This window comes from Rhinolophus sinicus, linkage group LG06, assembly GCF_036562045.2.
Source record: "Rhinolophus sinicus isolate RSC01 linkage group LG06, ASM3656204v1, whole genome shotgun sequence".
NCBI classification, from domain to species: Eukaryota; Metazoa; Chordata; class Mammalia; order Chiroptera; family Rhinolophidae; genus Rhinolophus; species Rhinolophus sinicus.
In genome coordinates this window covers 48,758,878-48,779,303 of record NC_133756.1, presented here as the reverse complement: position 1 = coordinate 48,779,303, position 20,426 = coordinate 48,758,878, and the positions used below count along the sequence as shown (strand labels likewise).

General features: G+C 33.7%; 1 protein-coding gene across 1 annotated transcript in view; it reads left to right on the top strand.

Moving 5' to 3' along the window:
* ZNHIT6 (zinc finger HIT-type containing 6) overlaps window positions 1-20,426 on the top strand; it is a 60,073-nt gene that overhangs the window by 23,007 nt on the left and 16,640 nt on the right. The window contains exons 6-8 of the mRNA XM_074335080.1: window positions 7,474-7,542; window positions 8,956-9,036; window positions 10,684-10,761. Coding sequence (XP_074191181.1) covers window positions 7,474-7,542; window positions 8,956-9,036; window positions 10,684-10,761 — 228 coding nt within the window. The remainder of the gene's footprint in view (window positions 1-7,473; window positions 7,543-8,955; window positions 9,037-10,683; window positions 10,762-20,426) is intronic.

Below are 20,426 nucleotides of genomic sequence, written 5' to 3'. Positions count from 1 at the left end.
TTTTCCCTTGAAGGGTTTCAAAATTTGGTATATTTCTTTCTGCTTTAAGTTAAAATAAGATTTTATAACCGACAATAGAACAAAAAGCTTTTTTTCCTGAAATTCCTTCAGATATATTGGCTGCTTCTAAATTTCGTAACAGTTAATAATTTACAGATTAGTCTATCTTCCTTTTCTATTGTTTAGAAATGAAAGGTGAAACCTAGAACGAAGAAAACTTGAATCCCTTGTACTAGTTAGGATGCTTTAAATGTTGCATGAAACTTAAAAAATGGGTAATTCAAACTGATTTGATCTATAAAAAGGGTGTATTATTGGCTGTCATAATTGATTGTCCAGAGTAAGATGGACTTTAGGTTTAATAGATGCAGTGACGCAATTATATCATCAAGGACCCAGTTTATTATTCATTCTCCATTGTATTCTCTATGGTGTCAGCTCGATCCTCATGGTCACAGAATGCTCGTGGTAAAAGTTCGGGTTATAGTAAATATCCAGGAGCGCTTCTCTCCCAGCATTACTGAACAGGAAACCTGAAATTCACCGTAATTGGACCACCCAGGCCATCTGCCCAATCCTGAGCCAGGAGAATATAAGATAATGATTTTCTTAAGCCAACCAGTAAATACATACGCCTGGAGATAGGGATGGGGTCCATTTATCAAAGTATGGTGATAGATTAGGAAGGAGGATGGTGGTACAGGATTGCCAAGTAGACCATCAAAATATCCACGATAACTTTTAAAAATAATTTGAAAATATGGAGGCAAATATTTGAAATAAAATATAATTGAGATACTTTTGAATTAACAACACAGAAAAATACATGATTTGTTATTGAATTTTCAATTCCGGAAAGTTCATAGTAGTATAGATAAGAACACAGACTCTGGAGTTACTGTACTACCTGGGTTCATACCCCAGCTCTGCCACTTTCCAGCTGAATAATGACTTTGGAGAAGTGACTTTCTTCTCTACCTTAGTGTTCTCACCTGTAAAATGAAATAATGGCATTTTGTCTCACTGAGTTACAAGAATTAAATGAATTAATATATGTATTTAGAACAATGTCTGACATATAAAAGCACGTAATAAACTATTGTTACTACAATTGCTGCTCACTAGTGCTCTACTGTGAAAGGATCTCCTGGTAGTTTTTAACAACACAGAAACATTTAACTAGTGGTATAAGTGGTATAACTAGCCTGTAATTTAATTAGTGGTATAGTATTCTGGAAATCAGACATGTAGAAGAAATTAATAGCTTTCGCTTATTTACCTCATGGAGTCACCGGTATTTAAAAATCAGGAGTAAAAACTTCAGGCATATTTGAACTGACATAATATGTCAATGTGCTTTCTCTAAAGTAGTGGGAAATACTTCCCTTAATAACTATAAACAAGGGCTGAAAAGTTAATGTCCTGAATATGTTAACACCTGTTAGGAGAGTTAAGTAGTAGGATGATGAAACTCCCTCGAAGCCCTCATTTTACTCTTCTTTCAAAACCTTTGTTGTTGGTGCATTAACCACAGAATAAAATCCGTACTGTTGAGCAGATATTCAGGACCCTTTACATTCTGATATGAATCAACGTATCCAGTGTCATCTTTAGCCACTTAACACTAAATTCAGTTTAAGAGTTTGGTTATGAACTCATGGTGAAATATTCTCAGTTACAGGCCCTGTCAGTATCCTGTTCTAAGCTGCATTAACTCAGGACATTGAATTGAATGTTGAATAGTAACAAGGGAAACAATAGCAGCAACTAACATTTTTGATTACTGTGTTCCGAGCTCTTGACATATATTTGCTCATTTAATCCTATGATATAATAAATACTGTCGTCATTTCCTGTTTTACTCTGAGAAACCTGAGGCGCAGAGGAGATGTGTCTCTCGCTCAAGATCACATCAAATAATATATTGTTAAGAAAATTAGAATCCAAACAGAGTCCACTTAGCCTCTGCCCTGCCCTACCTCTGAGTATTACAGTATTTTGAGTCTTCTTCCTGTGGGCAGTGTCAACAAAGAACAGTGAGCTTTCATGTGAAAACTCTGTGCTCCTCCTACAGTGACATGGAAGGAAAAAGGCAGTGCCCCGGTTGGTGCCTTGGCCTAAACCCCTCTGTCTCTCTGCATCCCTAATGCCTCGTGAGCCCTCAGAAGTGTTCTTTGGGTAAATGTTAGTTAATCAGTGAGGGAACAGAATGAGAATTTGGAATTTTCGTTTTCTTTTTTTTTTTTTTTAAGAATGAAAGTATTTAAACTCATTTAAACTTTGTATTAGAAATCTTACTACTTAGAATTCAACCTCCATATGTAACTCTTAGTTGCAGCATTTTTTTTTTTTAAGGAAGGTGGCTTTGAAGCTGTCAAAATTAAATTAGATAAAAGTAACCCCAGCTCTGGTTGGGTAATAATCTCTGAGATAAAAAGGAAACATCTTAAAACTTTGAATAATGAGATATTTTTAAGTTTAAAACGAATATTAAAATTATTCCTGTCCTTTCTGTGACTACTATTCAGCACTTTCCCATGAAAACATCTTTGACTTAGCTGACTGTAAAAAATAGCAAATCGTTATGTCAAAGACTTATTTAATACAGACTTATGAAGTAAGAATTAAGTCCTTTTATTATGTCAAGAAATAACCGTAGCTAAAAGTTTGGGACATATCTTTATATTTGTAGATACATGTATGATTATACACCAGGGATGTCAAAAAAGATGTATATAAGTGGACACTTTGGTCAACGTGGCTCAAGCAGTAGTTCGCCGTAATCAGAAGTGTCTGGACGCTGACGGTAACCACTTTGAGCACCTCTTGTAATTGCAGAAGTCAAATGTGACTTGTATTCATTCATCTTTTGTTATCGGTTAATATTGAGTATTACAATTTTAATACAGTTTCCTTTCTTAAAATGTGCATACATTGTTTTGGCACCCTCTGTATTTTTAAATAGAAATGCCATCCTTTAACACACATCATTCTACCTTAGTGCATATAGTTCTGTTTCATATTCTCATTCATTATGTAGATCTACCATGATTTATTTAATCAGTTTTCTGATGATACACATGTAGATTATTTCTATTGTTTTTCTGTTATAAGAAATGGTACAGTGGAAATTTTGTATGTATGTCATTACATGTCGTTTGTTTCCTTGGGATACATTCCTGGGAATAAAACTGTTGAGGCAAAAATACACTTTTTGCATTCTGAATTTTTATTTGTAACTTTTATGAAATTGAACTTCCAGAAATTCACACCAGTTTATACTCCTGCCAGTAGTGATGAATATTCATTTCATCACGTTTCCCTAGCATTTCTAATTTTAACAACATCTTTGTAAGTCTGGTAGGTGAAAATATTTCATTTCTATTTACATTACTTTGGTTATAAATGAGCCGGAACATCTGATCATATTAAGGGAACAGTGCCATTTTGAAGGATCTGATGACTTTTGATTTGCATCTTCTTCCTTGGAATTATAGTAGCTCTCCAAAGATGAAAATTTGCAATTTTAAGTAATGATGTCAGAAAAATAATTGAGTATATGGGTATAGAACTCCCCCCAGATTTTGTCTTCATTCACATATCACTTCCTTGAAACTGGTGAATGATCCTTAACAGTTTCCAGTAAGGAAAAGTTGTTAAATAAGTTCCCTATATTAAATGACTAAAACCAAGTTTATATAAAATAATACTTATTTTCCTCATTCAATACATGTACCATCTAAGTGTTTCTCATTATCTCCTCCCAAGCGGGCTTTTAAGATATTTTCCTTCTGATTGCCCTCCCATGATATTTTGAAACCACAGATGTACTGTATGTCTGTTTATGTACAGTGACCCTAACCATTATAAGAGCTAAGATCATTTTTACCCTCCCAAGATCCAGTTTTCAGGTTTTCACCCCCAGTGAGGGATGGTGCCCCATTGAGAATGCGTGTGTGTGTGTGTGTGTGTGTGTGTGTGTGTGTGTGTGTTGATATTTGGGGAGGAGGAACAAAAGTATTGCTATGCATGAATAGTTACTTCTGTTTCCTAAGACTCAGAGAAGGAGGTCAGTGTTTCTGTTACTTTTGTCAGGTTGTCCAGAAGGGAACATTAAGTTTCATAATTGCCACCATTACTTCACCCGTCTATTATCAAACTCTAAACATAGTGCCTTGGGGTGTCTAATTTACCTAGAATATTCTGGGTACAGTATTTCCATTCTTGAAAATGTTGATAAATGAAGCAAGAACACAATGACCTTATAGTAGCTGGCATTTTACTGAATTTAAGCAAGAGTAGTCCTAATGCATTAGGAGTAATAGTAAATGTTTAAACTGCTGTCATAGTGGATCTCAAAAAGTGGTGCTTTTGCCTTCCAGAGGACATTTGCAATATCTGGGAGCATCTTTAGTTGTCACAACCGGGAGAATGGGTATTGCTAGTGGCATCTCATGGGTAGAAACCTGGGATGCTGCTAAACGTCCTGCGATGCACAGGGTAGTGTCTCCCTGCCCACCTCCATAGTAAAGAATTATCTGGTCCAAAATGGCAGCACTGCTCTATCCTAACGATTCTACTCCTTGGAATCTATCTTTAGAAAGTAATCAAAAATACAGAAACAATTATAGATACACATAAAAATACTTACAAAACCATTAACTTAATTTTTTCCTTTGCAAAAGTATGTTCTTTTAGAAAACATAAATATAAGTGAAATATGTATGTGTATATATACATATGTATGTACATATATGTATATATACATATATAATTACAGTTCCTCTCACAAGTAATGTTTCGGGGATTTGGGTTATGCATATTTTTTTAAGTGGGACATGTATCACTATAGTATATAATTATGAAAAATGGGAAACAAACTTAATTCTTTGGGACTTAGGAAGAGATTTGATTGGCCATGTCAGGGCTACATTTAATTTCAGGAACACCAAAGAATTGGAAACTACTTTAGAGATTGTTAATGTGCCCATTTTAGGAATTCTTTATACAACACCCTTCAACTTCTTTTTGTCCACTCATTCATTTAAATCTTTTACTCTGAGTAACTGTTCTCAAATGCCTCTTATACTACCATAGACTAAAAAAGTACAGACAGTTTCTCAATAAAGTTAACTTTTAGTTCTGTGTACAAGTAGAGGTAAATGATAGTCTCATCCCTGGGGATATTCTTTTATTTTTTCTTTACTGTGATTTAATATGGAAGAACAAATGGTAAAAAGATGGAAGCAGTCATAATGTCTATCAGTAGGGAATATGTAAATAGATTTGGCATTCTTTACCCAATGAAATAGCGTGCAACGATTCACTTAATCTATATGTATCATAAATCTCTACAGCATAACTTAAATGAAAAGAGACAAGGCATAGGATATTTAGAGTATCCTGAAATAAATGTTAATATCACACAAATACTATACTGTTTATAGATATGTGTATAAAATGTAAAAGATCAAACCATGAATGGCAAGAATTCACACCCAACCTCAAGACAGTAGTTATCACTGATGACAGGTAGGGAATTGGATCAAAAAACAGTACAAAGGATCACCCGTATCAATAACCTTTTATTTCTTAAAAGGAAAAAAAAAACTCAAACAAATATGGTAGTATACAAGTTGATTAAATCTGAGTATGAGTATATTTAGTAGCCTTTATATTCTATTTTTTCTCTGTTTTTGCAATATTGCAAGATCACATTTTTTAAAAGTAAATGTATTTTTCAAATTTGTTCATGTATGAACTGAGGCCAAATATAGAAAGATTTTTATAATAGTCATAATTTAGCAATGTGTATATAATAAAACAGTAATGAATGACTTCCTTATAACTACAGGTAGTTAACTACTGCAAATAAAATGATTTCCAAGGGCTTTTCTCTCTTGTTTTTGGAATGTTAAGTACTTTCTGAAGGTCTTTAGGGTCTACTGAATGTTAAGAAAGGTGAGTGGTTCTTGAAATTACTCAAGCAATGATTGGAGTGATTGAGGATGATTTACAATTCTATAAGATCACAAGTTCACAATCTTTTTTTCCCCCAGGTAACTTAACATGGAAAAACAAATATATTTAGAAAGGAACCGTGTTATTCATTAAGAGTAAAAAAAATCAGTTTATTTCTTACTAAGAGAAATGCTGTATCTCTCAGCTTCTTGATAGTGATATTATGCTCTCTGTGACTTTCACAGATAACAAATATACTGCAAGGTATTTCTTTTAGAAGAATTATTTATTTAAAACCAATAACTGTTATATTTGCATTCAAATGTTTTTAAGTTTTTCCTCTGAGATTTTAGACATCTGGTCTTTAAATTAGTAAAGGGTGCTATACAACTTTGTTCTATCAAAAAAATATTACACTTAGCATGATTGTTTCTTGTACGATAAGTAGCACTATCAACATAAACATAATCAAGCATGTTTTTCTCTAGCTAAGGCCAAAAACTGTCTTGTTATTAAAGAAAACTTCCATAAGCGGATCTGTGGTAACTTACCCTAATAAAAGAACTTTTAGTTGATTTCATGGTCATTGTCATCTGATAAAAATTTGACTAAATCATATAAATGTTTGGGGGACATGCTCTGCTAGGTTATATTAAAAGAAAATTATTTTAGATATGTTGCTAAGGCATAGATTTGTAGGAGATGCTGACCATTGCATGGGCATGCTACCGGCCATTAACTTGCCAGTGGGTTGTTAGAAATTTCTTCTAAGTAAAGAAAAAATACGTAATAACCATCATTTAGTGAAGACAATAAAATTTCTGTAATGTATTCAATATTTGAGCATTAAACATTTTTAAAAAGTAATGGTAACTAGTGTCACCAAATTTAGATATATAAAACAGAACATATGCTCATTTTTCTAAAATCAGACTTTTAGTGAATTGCTACTGTCCATCCTGTATCAAACCAAAATTCAGACCAGAAAGCAGAGGGACTGTAGCTTAGAATGCATTCTGCTTAGCAACCAATTTGTTGTCTGCTGTTTTGCTGCTGAAGGCACGTATTCATGGCTCAAAAGTGTATCTGCAGCCAGCTGGTCTTGACCGGACAATACTTCATTCACCTCATTTCCAGACTAGTCAGGCATAGACATCAGCTCATTGTTTTTAGTCATGAGGAAATTTATTTGTAAACTTCAAGTAGCAGCACACTGATGTCAAAAGCCCCTGAACTACAAGAAATTGCCTTCTAATACCGGAATGTCAAGTCCTTGGAATTCAGAACTGCTTCATTTACATTTGTTTTTGTTTTTAAAATCTCTTGCAAGTATGTTGTTTGAAAAACATGCCCTCTAAAATCCTAGAAAAGGCAATAGCTCCTAGTAGAAAAAGTACGTTAAAATCTATGAGTACTTTTAGAATTATTATCTGAAAACAAAATTTAGGAAGTTTGATTTGTGTTCAAACTTTATTTCTACCTTGATCCTCATGTGATTATTTTCTCTCTTAGAAAACAACAGTTTTGTTGGCATGTAAAGCTCCAGTTTCCTCAGAGTCAAGCTGTATACATAGAAAAAAGGTACATATCACCACTGTCTATTATGAACTTACTTTTTTTTATTATGTCTCTGTATTTAAAATAAATTGTTAACTTAAATGTGATATCAGTAAATGTATGTCAATAATAGCATGGATAACTAAGTTGTGCTATGTCGCTATAATGAAATACTAAACACCACTGAAAATGAATGACATACAGCTGCACACATCAACAGGGGTGAATCTTAGAAACAAGGTTGAGTGAGAAAAGCAACTTAAGGAAGAATACATAGAGTATGATTCTGTTTGAAAATATGAAAAAAAAGTATACTTTTTAGGAATACCTACAGAGGTGGTAGAACTCTAAGGGAAATCATGATGGTGTTTACTTTAGCAGGGGGAGCAGCCATTAAGGAGAGATGCAAGGAGAATTAAAATGGCTGAAAACTGTTGATTTCTTAAGCAGGGTGGTTATATATGAAGTGAAAAATCACCCAAAATTCTACGCTGCAGAGTATACTACTATTAACATCATAGCATGTCCCTCAGAAAATATATTATTTCAGATATGTACATTGTATACTCATAGTTGAAATTAATTTGCATAAACAGCTTTTATCCTACTGTTTTCATATTATGAACATTTTCAAGTGTCATTTAAAATTTTTGATAGTTGTGTACTATTTGCTTCCTTGAGTTAGGAAAATTTTAAAGTTGCTTTTTAAGTAATATATTTAACACATATCTACATTATGTATACATGTCTTCTCTTTGAAATGGTCACATGGATTTTAATGAAAAACTTTATTTGAAGGTGCAAACCAGTCTAAACACAGCGAAAGGACTTCCATTTTACAGATAGGGCTATATAGCACAATATATGAATATGAATAAATGACTAAGGAAAGTTACTAGTTCAAAGCAGTGTCTTAATTTTGTTTTTACAACTTTATAGTTTAAAACTATGTGCATACATATAGGCAAGTTGGAAAAACATAAAATTGTTTCCAGGGAAAGTAGTATCAAGTTTTTAACCTGGTCTTATGATTTAGAATGAATAAACTTGAACATGCACTGAAATTAGCATAATCTGAAACCTTTTTTCAGATTTTTTTATTTCAGCAACTTTCAAATATATTTCTTCCTGACTTCTTTCTTTTCATCTTTGAGCACAGGTATGTGTTAAAAGAGGCTTCATGTTTTTGTAATTGATTTATAGGGAGCTTCTCAAAATATTGATTTTTAAGACTTTGCTGAGTGTGTCCAGGAAGTCTTTTTTAGCTATTTTCCTGCATAAGTTTTGCTTAACAGGACAGTATATATTGCCAAAAATAAAATAAAAAGACAGTCTGTGTTCAGTTATTTAAACAAGCCACAAGATTTAGGAATTCTAAATTAACACCTCTAGTAGAAAATAATAATAATATGTTTTGTTTTTGTTTTTGTTGGGAAGAGTACCAGATGATAAAACTATTAATGAAATCCTAAGACCTTACATTGATCCTGAAAAGTCTGATCCTGTAATTCGTCAAAGGTATGTTCTTAAAATCTTGTAACTTTCTAAAATTTTTTTAAAAGTTTGAGGTATTTGTTATGTGCATAATTGTTATGTAAAGTCATGACTTTATTAGAATGTGATGTGTCAGTGCCATTTACTTTCTGTCCCGTTTCCTTAGCTTTTACTCAAGGCTTTGTCAGTGAGAGATTATGCTTTTGGATAGTAATAACAGTAGTTAATACTTACTCTTTACTGTGTCCCAGACACTCTTTGAAGCAGATAATAATAAATGTATTCATTCATTGAATCCTCACAGTAACCCATTAAGGTAGATTACTGCTGTTATATCCATTTTGCAGGAGGGAAAACTGAGCCTTAAAGTGGTTAGGTGACTTCATATGGCTAATAAACAGGGAAGCTGATATTCAAACCCAGGCAGTCTGGAGTCAGAGTCTGCACTCTTTTTTTTTTTTTTTAGTTTCAGGTGTACAAAACAACATAATGATTAGACATTACAACATTACACACCCAACAAGTCTGTACATCTGACACTGTACATGGCCATTACAGTATCACTGACTATATTTCCTATGCTATACTTTACATCTCGTAACTACATATATATTTTTTTTAATAGAATCTGCACTCTTAACCCTTAAACTAAAAAGGCCTTTTAAGTTGAATGAAAAACTGGAACTTAGGAGTTTCCAAATAACTGTGAATGACAGGAAATCCTGTTTCAGCCAAGTGTTCATAAAACTGGGTAAGATATACTCTGTCTCCTGTCCAGAAATACAGCATGGACAAAAATGATTAACATAGCATAGTGGAAAGAGTCAGTAATGAATGTCTAGGTTAGAATGGCTACCTCTGTCCCTTATTAGCTATATGATCAACAGCAAGTTACTTAAGTTCTGGGCCTTAATTTTTTTCCATTATTAAAATGAGATTGATAATATCTACTAGATAGGGTTGTTATGAAGCTTTAAAAAATAGCACATATAAAGTTCCTAGTACAGGGCCTAGCCATGTAGTAGGCAGTGCTTAAAAAGGGAAACTTATTAGAGTATGATTTATTAGTGTTTCTGGGCGGGAACCCAGTTGACTTTCTTTCACCAGATGGTACCTGCTTGGGATATGAATGCTTGGTTTGGTTCCAGAATAACCTGGTGTTTAAAATTTATACTGAATGGATTCTAGAATGTCTGATCCAATTCTAGTTATTAGTAAATATCATCATCTACTTTTGATAAAAGGTAGTGCCCAGACTGAATCATATCTATGTCACACACAAACAGGTGGAATAGCTGAGTTTCTTTCTAATTACTGATAATCCAGTTTACTGTTTTCCCGACAATAAGACCATCAGCTCTAATGCGTCTTTTGGTACAAAAATTAACATAAGGCCTGGTCTTATTTTATTATAAAATTAAATAACAAGACTAATTTACTGAAATAAGTGTGTGTGTTTTTTTCATTTATTTAGCTGTACAGAGATAAGAAACGTAATTTTTAAAAATTCAGATCGTTGGTGAGAAAATGTCTTTAACCCTTTTTCTATTCTTGTGTAGATGAATTTTAAGTATTGTTAGCTACTCATAAATGCTTCGTCTTCCATAGAAACTATTTTGACATACATTAAAAATCAGTTTTGCTTCCTTCAATGTGACATTTTTATTTCAGGTTAAAAGCCTACATTCGCTCTCAGACCGGGGTCCAAATTTTAATGAAGGTTGAACACATGCAGCAAAATTTAGTAAGGTAAAAATTGCTTCCCTCCCATTTCTTAATTCTGCAATATAATTAAGTAGCTTGATTAATTTAAGTAACTAGTTATTATACTAATTATCTGGCTATTAACAAAGCCTAGGCTTTTAAAAATGACTTTCACATTAAAATTTTAAAATAATCATGCTTATAGGATAAATTCAGTTGAAAAACCGCCCTGGTTAGAGTATTTTTAAATAACATCATGTGCAACTAAAAAGATTTCTAAGTTGAATTTTAATTTACTTCAAGAAATACTCTCTACAACTGAAATTCATGTGGCCAACTGATCATTGCGTATATTGCAGTGGAAAAAACACTGCATAGAAATGTAAAAGGAGGCAGGTTCTAACAAACTCTGTGATTTGAGAAAGTTCTTAACATCACTGGGCTCTGTTCCTTCATTAATGGAATGATGAAGTACTCTACACTACATGATCTCTGAGAGTCCCTGCGGAGTCTGCTCAAGGGCCAGTTATGTGCAGCATACTCAGAATTACAAAACACTGATCTTTTAAGACCTATAATGCTTTTCCCATTTCTACTGTTTAATTAACTTAACTACTAGACCCAATTTAGACGAGATCTGGTTGATCTTGTCTGCAATTTAATTTCCTAGTATGGCAGTTCCAGTTTGTTATAAGATTATCATGAGAGATTAAAGTGATTCATTTAGTGTATGGTAAGTGCATGCTTTTGTTACTACTATTACTATTATTGTTACTACTGCTACTACTACAGATAAATGGATTCTTACAAAAGGTCTATACATAAGATCATAAGTCTCATCGCTAAGAATGGATCTAAATACCAAATCTTGACCACTTTTCTTACCAACATATCTCAGATATTCCCAGCTTTATGTCATTGATCATGGTTCAGTGATGAAAAATTGACATTTTCTATCACATGGTCCTTTCCCTAGACCTATTAATTCAATATATTTACTTACAGTTAATGCTTTAACTCCCTTCCTTCCCCCAAAAGATTTGGGGTCCAAATAAGAGAAGGATAGAAAATTCTGTGGTTTCTGCAAAGATAGTTATCCAGAGTTATAACATGTATATTAACCAAATTCAGTTATTTTTGAAACTGGTAATCACTTATGTAACTAATGAGAAATACTCATGTAAAAAGTGTATTTTTTCTGTTTAACAAAAATCATCCTAAAGTGAATTCTGTATAATTGATGTTCAAACAAAACAATTTACATTGCTCCCTTGGAATTTATATCTGGTCAATCATTAATTCATTCTTCCTTCTTTTTCTTTGTTTCCTCTTCTAAATTTAGTTCCTTTCTTAACATGCACCATATTTTGTCTAGTTTTTGTAAATGTTATTCATGTGTCATATCCGTGGTACATACTTGATGCGTATACTATGGCTTCAGTCTCATAAGCCTGCTATGGGAACACGTCATTTGGGTTTTTATGAAAAGTGAAATTGCTTTTTGGATAGTTGTCTCATTTCAACTTCTCTAGGCCATGGAACTAACGTGTGCTCTCCCAGGCTTCTGACATGTCCAACCATTCTAACACTTCAGCCCCATTCTGAGCACTTGCCCACTCCTTGTCATAGGCTGCTGATGTGGGGATAATATGTAAATGGATCTGGAAGGACTGGAAGGGAGACAGTAAAACTACGATACATCTCGGTTCAGGAAATTATTATTCTTAAATGCAGTAGGAGAATAAAATTAATAGCCTCATCATTTCCTTTGTATGTGCTTAACTGACCTTGGATAATTACAAATAGTAGCCACTGGCTACTGTTTTAATGGCTGCATGCATGGGATTATTTATTTTATTTTTTAAATTAATAAGTATGTATTTGAAATACCAGATTGCTCTTCTAGGATTAAATAAAAATATTTATTTGGATGAGTTGGGCATCGACTTGACTATGGTCACCTTATTTACCTAATCTGCTAACCAGATCATTAAACTTCTTTACAAAAGTGAAGGAAAGCATCCTGTATCATTTTGGTACAATTGCTAAAAGCAAAAGTTTTGCTTTTGGTTTGTTAGTTTTCTTGTTTGTTTTGTTTCTTTTTTGTTTCTATTTTTATTTCCCCCATTATCTGAAAGGGAAGATTTTTTTACATTTCCATTTTAAGTCAAGGCAAATTGGGTTGTGGCCAATGAAGAAATGTGACTCTTTGGCAAAATATCCTCGTCTTCCAAATTCAAGGAAACCAAAATTGTATGTGATAAAAGGTAAATGCAAGATACTGGGTATTTTAAAGTTTATAATATAGGACAGACTGCTTGGGCCCAGATAGCATTCATTGTAACTTGGAAATGTGTGCTATAAATTTATGAAGAGGCAAAGGGGATGGAGATCTCAACTTGTCCTAGCAGACCAGGATTTTCTTAGGAGTGTGGCAGAAACGCATGACATGACCCAGAGGGAGTGGTTGGGAATACCATTGCATGCAGTAGCATGGTAAGAAGTCAGGATCCATAAAGACCAGAACACAGGAGGATAGCCATCAGATTGGTATATTTTATTTTAACAAAGAGCCAAAGAGGGTAAACCTGAACCAAAAAAAGGTCAGAGAAATGCTCTGAAATTAAGGACAGATGATCTAGTTCTAGGCACGTCTCTGTGCTTCATTTTCCTTAGGTTCTTTACTTTCTCTTATTTTATAAGCTTCCTTCTTGAGGAACCCAAATTTGGACCAAAGAGGACCAAAGTTGGGCCTCTTCTTTATCCCCAAAGGGCAGGGAATACTAGATTAATGGTGGTAATTTTAAGGACTACCTAGAATTGGTTGTTGTGACACTAAACCTGAGCTAGAGTAAGTAACGTGAAAAGTTCTTTGACTTTACCTTATCTATGTAGAAAACTTGGCCTTCAGATTTCCCCATTTGAGTTGTTTACGTGAACTCAATGTAACATGAAAATACCACCAAAGAGGAAGCGGAAGGTCCAGGAATTTGGGATTTAAAAATTGCCACCCTATTTAACTTTGAGTAGCAATGGCCATCACTTTAAGACAATAATGTCAGAAACCCCAATTGAGGTACCTTTTGGTCCTGAAGATGGACCTAACTTGGGGTAACGTACACCCTTACATTTCTGATTAAATTACCCTCAAGATATAGTTATCCTGATTTCTACAAAACTTGCCAGTGATGCAAGTATTTTCTTATCATTAATAATGAAATTAGATATTGTGGGAGTACATTTAGAAATAGATTTTTTTTAATTAAATATTTTTAAACCACACTGTTCTCCAGATATCACATTCATAGATAGGCTTGGATGAGCATTTACATTTGATTGTATACTTAATTACAGTTGTACTGTTAAAGGAAAGTACATTGAGAGAACATCTAAGTAAGATTATTATAGGTTATAAAATGTTAAGTTTCTAATTTAAGATAAGCATGCTAAATAGGAGGGTTTTATTATTTCCTGAAAAGTGCTTAGAAGGCAGAAACGTGTAGTTTCCTTATAGGATACATTTGATTTTAAATGTATCCTACGATTTACAGTTTTCCAGTAACTTCAGAGTAAAGTCTCTTCTTTACCAAATACTTGATGTTGCCAATTTCCACTGGTTGTGTTTTCCATTCTTTGAGGGTTTATTTACAACTATCTCATGATATACTTAATCAGCTAGAGCAATCTTAAATGTTTCCCAGGATTTAGCTTTGCCATATACAACTTTTATTTTTAGATTTAGGTGGTCATGAATACATGTCTAACCTTAAAAAATTGGGGAGTTTCCTTTCCAGAATACACAGGGTTTGAAATTGTGTCTTCTTATACAAGGTAATATATGGCTTCTTAAGGGAAATTGTGTAGTCATTCACCAAACCCTAGGTGAGTACCCACTATGGCCCAGGTACTGTTCTAAACATTGGGGTGATATCAGGAAGGAAAACCGTTCCTGCCTCTGTGGAGCTTACATTCCGGGTGGAGGAGAAGTCTTATAAGGTGCTTGTGTTCGCAAGGCCGCACTTGCCCTCTTGCCACATCATTTCTTACCAGCTTTCTATTCTCAGAAAGTAAATGAATGGTTTTGAAGCAGAAAAGCCTCCATTGGTGACGCAAGCACTATTGGAGGCAGCCATCGTGTTGCTGCTCACTTAAGTTATTATTGACTGATGCATTTGAAATGCTCTCAGCTTTGATACTGTCCACGCAATTGTAATTCCCAAGTCTATTAAATTTGAGGTCTCTATTATACTTTTATTTATTAATGGAATCATTTATTTTCATAAAGAAATACAGATACATTTTCTATTCTTCATGTTTACTTTGCTGCTTTGATTTTATAGAAGATCTTGGTTTTGATAGGATGTGGTTTAAGCTTTTATGGGCTGATTCTTTCCAAAATCACTCAGAAACCATTAATTAAACACATTTATCTATTTTTAAAATTATTTTTCTCAATTACAGTTGGCATTCAATATTATTTAATATTAGTTTCAGGTGTACAGCATAGTGGTTAGACATTTATATAATTTATGCAGTGATTCCCTCAATTAGTCCAGTACCCACCTGGCATTATACATAGTTGTTGCAACATTACTGACTATATTCTCTATGCTGTACTTTACATCCCCGTGACTTTTGTAACTACTAATTTGTACTTCTTAATCCCTTCACCTTTTCCACCCAGCTCCCATCTCCCTCCCTTCTGGGAACCACCAATTTGTTCTCTGTATTTATAAGTCTGTTTGTTTTGTTTGTTTGTTTACTTTATTCTTTAGATTCCACATATAAGTGAGATTATATGGTATTTGTCTTTCTCAGTCTGACTTATGTCACTTAGCATAATACCCTGTAGGCCCAGCCATGTTGTTGCAGATGGTAACATTTCATTCTTTTTTATGGCCTAGTCCACTGCATATATGTACCACATGTTCTTTATCTAATCATCTATTGATGGGCACTTGGGTTGCTTTCATATCTTGGCTATTGTAAATAGTGCTGCAAAGAACATAGGGGTGCATATATGTTTTTGAATTAGTGTTTTGGATTTCTTTGAGTAAATACTCAGAAGTGGAATTGCCAGGTGATAAGGTAGTTCTATTTTAATTTTTTTGAGGAGCCTCCAAACCATTTTCCATTGTAACTGTACCAATTTGCAATCCTCAACAGTGTATGAGGGTTCTCTTTTCTCCACATCTTTCCAACACTTGTTTTTTTGAGTTATTGGTGATAGCCATCCTGACAGGTGTGAGGTGATATCTCATGGGTTTAATTTGCATTTCTCTGATGATTAGTGATGTTGAACATCTTTCCATATCTGTATGCCTCTTTGGAGAATTATCTGTTCAGGTCGTCTGCCAATTTTTTAATTGGATTGTTTAGGGAGTTTTTTGATGTTGAGTTGTATGAGTTCTTTATGAATTTTGGATATTAACCCCTTATCAAATGTATCATTGGCAAATATCTTCTCCCATTCAGTAGGCTGGCTTTTCATTCTGTTGATGATTTCCTTTGCTATACAAAAAAAAGTTAGCTAGATGTAGTACCATTTGTTTATTTTTTCTTTTGTTTCCCTTGCCCATGGAGATACATTAGGAAAAAATATCACTAAGAGCAATGTCAGAGTTTACTGTTTATGTTTTCTTCTAAGAGTTTTATAGTTTGGGTCTTATATGTAAGTCTTTAATATATATTTGAGTTTATTCTTGTATATAGTATGAGAAGGTGGTCCAGTTTCTGTTTTTTGCATGTATCTGTCCAGTTTTCCCAGCACCATTTATTGACTAAACTGTCTTTACCCCACTGTATGTTCTTGCCTTCTTTGTCATAGATTAAATGACGATGTAGGAAAGATGCACACAGAGACTGAAAGTAAAGCGATTGAAAAAGATATTTCATGTGAATGGAAACAGAAAAAACCTGGAGGAGCAATACTTAATATCAGACAAAATAGACTTTAAAACAAAGGTTATATTAAGAGACAAAGAGAGGCATTACATAATGATAAAGGGATCAATCCAACAAGAGGATATAACCCCTATAAATATTTATACACCCAGCATAGGAGCACCTAAATATATAAAACAAACATGGCCAACATAAAGGGAGAAATCAACTGTAATACAAAAGGGGACTTTAACACCCCATTGACCAATGGACAGATCTGCCAGATATAAAACCAGCAAGAAAATAGCAACTTTAAATAACACGCTACACCAGATGGATTTAGTTGATATTTTCAAAACATTTCACCCCAAAGCAGAATGTACATTCTTTTCAAGTGAATATGGAACATTTTCCAAGATAGACCACATGTGAGGCCAAAAAACAAGTCTCAATAAATTTGAGAAGATTGAAATATCAAGCAATTTCTCTGACCACAATCATATGAAACTAGAAATCAATTACAAGAAAACTGAAAAACACACAAACACATGGAGACTAAATATGCTACTAAATAATGAATGGGTCAACAACAAGATCAAAGAAGAAATCAAAAGATATATTGAGACAAATTAAAATGAAGACACAACAACCCAAAATTATGGGACAGAGAAAACAGTCCTAAGAGGGCAATTCATAGCAATACAGGCCTACCTCAAGAAACAAGAAAAATGAAATAAAATAATCTAACCTTATGCTTAAAGGAACTAGAAAAAGAATAGCAAAGCCCAAAGTGAGTAGAAAGAAGGAAATAATAAAGATCAAAGAGGAAATAAATGAAAGAGTCTTTAAAAACAATACAAACGGTCAATGAAACCAAGAGCTGGCTCTTTGAAAAGATAAACAAAATGGTAAACCTATTATCAGATTCATCAAGAAAAAAAGAGAGAGGACCCAAATAAGTAAAATCAGAAATGAAAGAGAAGTGGCGATTGACACCCTAGAAATGTAAAATATTATGAACAGTTATATGCCAACAAATTGGACAATCTGGAATAAATGGATAAGTCCTAGAAACATACAACCTTCAAAGACTGAATCAAGAAGAAATAGAAAATTTGAACTGACCAATTGCCACTAACAAAATTGAATCAGTAATCAAAAAGTTTCCAACAAACAAGTCCTGGATCCAATGGCTTTGCAGATGAATTTTACCAAACATTGAAAGAATCAACACTGATTCTTCTCAAACTATTCTAGAAAATTCAAGAGGAAGGAAAGCTCTCAAGCTCATTCTACAAGGCCACCAGTACCCTGATTCCAAAACCAAACAAAGACATTACAAAAAAAAGATGACGACCATAGATGCAAAAATCCTCAACAAAACATTAGCAAACCGAAGTCAGCAATATATTAAAGAGATCATATTCCATGATCAAGTGGGATTTATTCCTGGGATGGAAGTTTGGTTCAATGTCCACAAATCAATTAACATGATACACCACATAAACAAAATGAAAGATAAAAATCCTGTGATCATATCAATAGAGGAAGAAAAAGCATTTGACAGAACCCAGTATGCATTGATGATAAAAATGCTCAGCAAGGTGGGAATAGAGGGAACATACCTCAATATAATGAAGGCCATATACGACAAACCTACAGCTAACATACTCAATTGGAAAAGCATTCTCATTAAGATCAGGAATAAAACAAGGATGCCCGCTTGCACCATTTTTATTCAACATAGTATTGGAAGTCCTAGCCACAGCAGTCAGACAAGAAAAATAAATAAAAGTCATCCAAATTGGAAAGAAAGAAGTAAAACTGTCATTGTTTGCAGATGACTGGTAGCATATATCACTATAAAACCCCAAAGATTCCACTAAAAAATCTATTAGAATTGGTAAATGAATTTAGTAAAGTGGCACAATACAAAATTAATATTCAGAAATTGGTTGCATTTTTATACACCAATAATGAACTATCAGAAAGAGAAATTAAGAAAACAATCCCATTTACAATTTCATCCCAAAAAAAAAAAAAACCCCTGGGAAATAAATATAACCAAGTAGGTGAAAGACCTGTACTCAGAAACATATAAGACACTGAAGAAAGAAATTGAAGAAGATACAAATAAATGGAAGCATGTACCGTGGTCATGGATAGGAAGAATTAACATCATTGAAATGTCCACACTACCCAAAGCAATTCATAGATACACTGCAATCCCTATCAAAATACCAGTGGCATTTTTCACAGAACTAGAACAAATAATCTTAAAATGTATATGGAACCATAAAAGACCCCCAATAGTCACAGCAATCTTGAGTAAAAAGAACAAAATTCGAGGTATGGTACCTGATACCAAACTATACTACAAGTCTACAGTAATCAAAACAGTATGTTACGGGCATAAAAACAGACACATAGCTCAATGGAAAAGAATAGAGAGCCCAGAAGTAATTAAGCACATTTAATCCACATATAAATAAAAATTGGAGTTTATACAAGAATTAATAGGGTACAGTTCTATTATATTGGGGAAAAGAGACATGAACCAAAGGTGACTGAGGTTCCTGACATGGACCTTTTTTTCTGATACACTGAGCTAAGTCCTAGAGAGGCTTAGGGCATGTTGAGTTTCATGTAGAAGTGGCATCATTTTCAGAAACATTATTTTCAGAAAGAATGGCCTTTCCATACTAATTCTTTATTATTCGGATCTCTTCAGAGTGAAATTATATCATATTCCAGTAAGAAATAGTTGCATTGTTTTTCCAGAATACATAATCTGTAGAGAAGTATACCTTATTTTAAAAGTTTCCAGACTGACTTTGTAGACCAAAAGTCTCACCATTACAAATACTAAATTTATTAAATCACTGCTTCTCAAATCTAACCCAAATTGAGATATTCGAAATAACCTTTTGCTTTTATTCAAAGACCTACGTCAAAGTAGATTTTCTATAAAATCAAAATAATGTTATAAATTTGATACAGACCTTGAAAACTTACTGTTTCTGTTTTCCCATCTGAAAGTGGGGATCAAGACAGAAAGGACATTGCATTGTTATGAAGATTACTTTGAGATAATGCCTATTAGCTACTTAGCACAGTGCCTGGCACATAGCAAATCATTCTCAGTAAATATGTATTATTCATGTATTATGACATGCAACATTCTGGTCAACATCTTGCTGAACTGCCTCAATGAATATGAGTTACTGTTTTAATCTTAGAAATTACTTCTCCAGCAAAAGGAGGAAATATGTTTAAAACAAAAGCTCCCTATATGACTGATAGTTGATTATATTATGCATTAACTTTTTAAAAACTGACAGCTTCTTTCAGCCAAAAAATGTCTTATACTTCTGGGAAGTACTCTGAGTTCAATTTTAGCTATCCTTCCATCAGGTGACTGACTCACCACTCACCACAAGGAGGCAGATACCCAGTCATGTTAGTTTACATTTCTTGACATAAAGGGGATATTGGAAGAATGAAGTTTCAGGAGCTTGTTAATTTACGATGTTGTCAACTGTTATTTCTGTACAAATGACTCCTAAATCAAGACATATTTTCAACCTTTCTTCCTACCTCCAGATCCTGGTTTGTAGGCTGTCTTCACTTACACATCTCATTAAATCTTAAGCTCATCATGTCTAGGTCTCATCACCCCACATCCATTTCTTCCTGACTGTGTGTGTGTGTGTGTGTGTGTGTGTGTGTGTTGTTTCAAGTGAGGATTAAATGAGCTCTGATCAGTGTCCCCAGCATCTAGTAACCTGTCAACAAATGTTGATACTCATTCCTTGTTATGGTGCTGT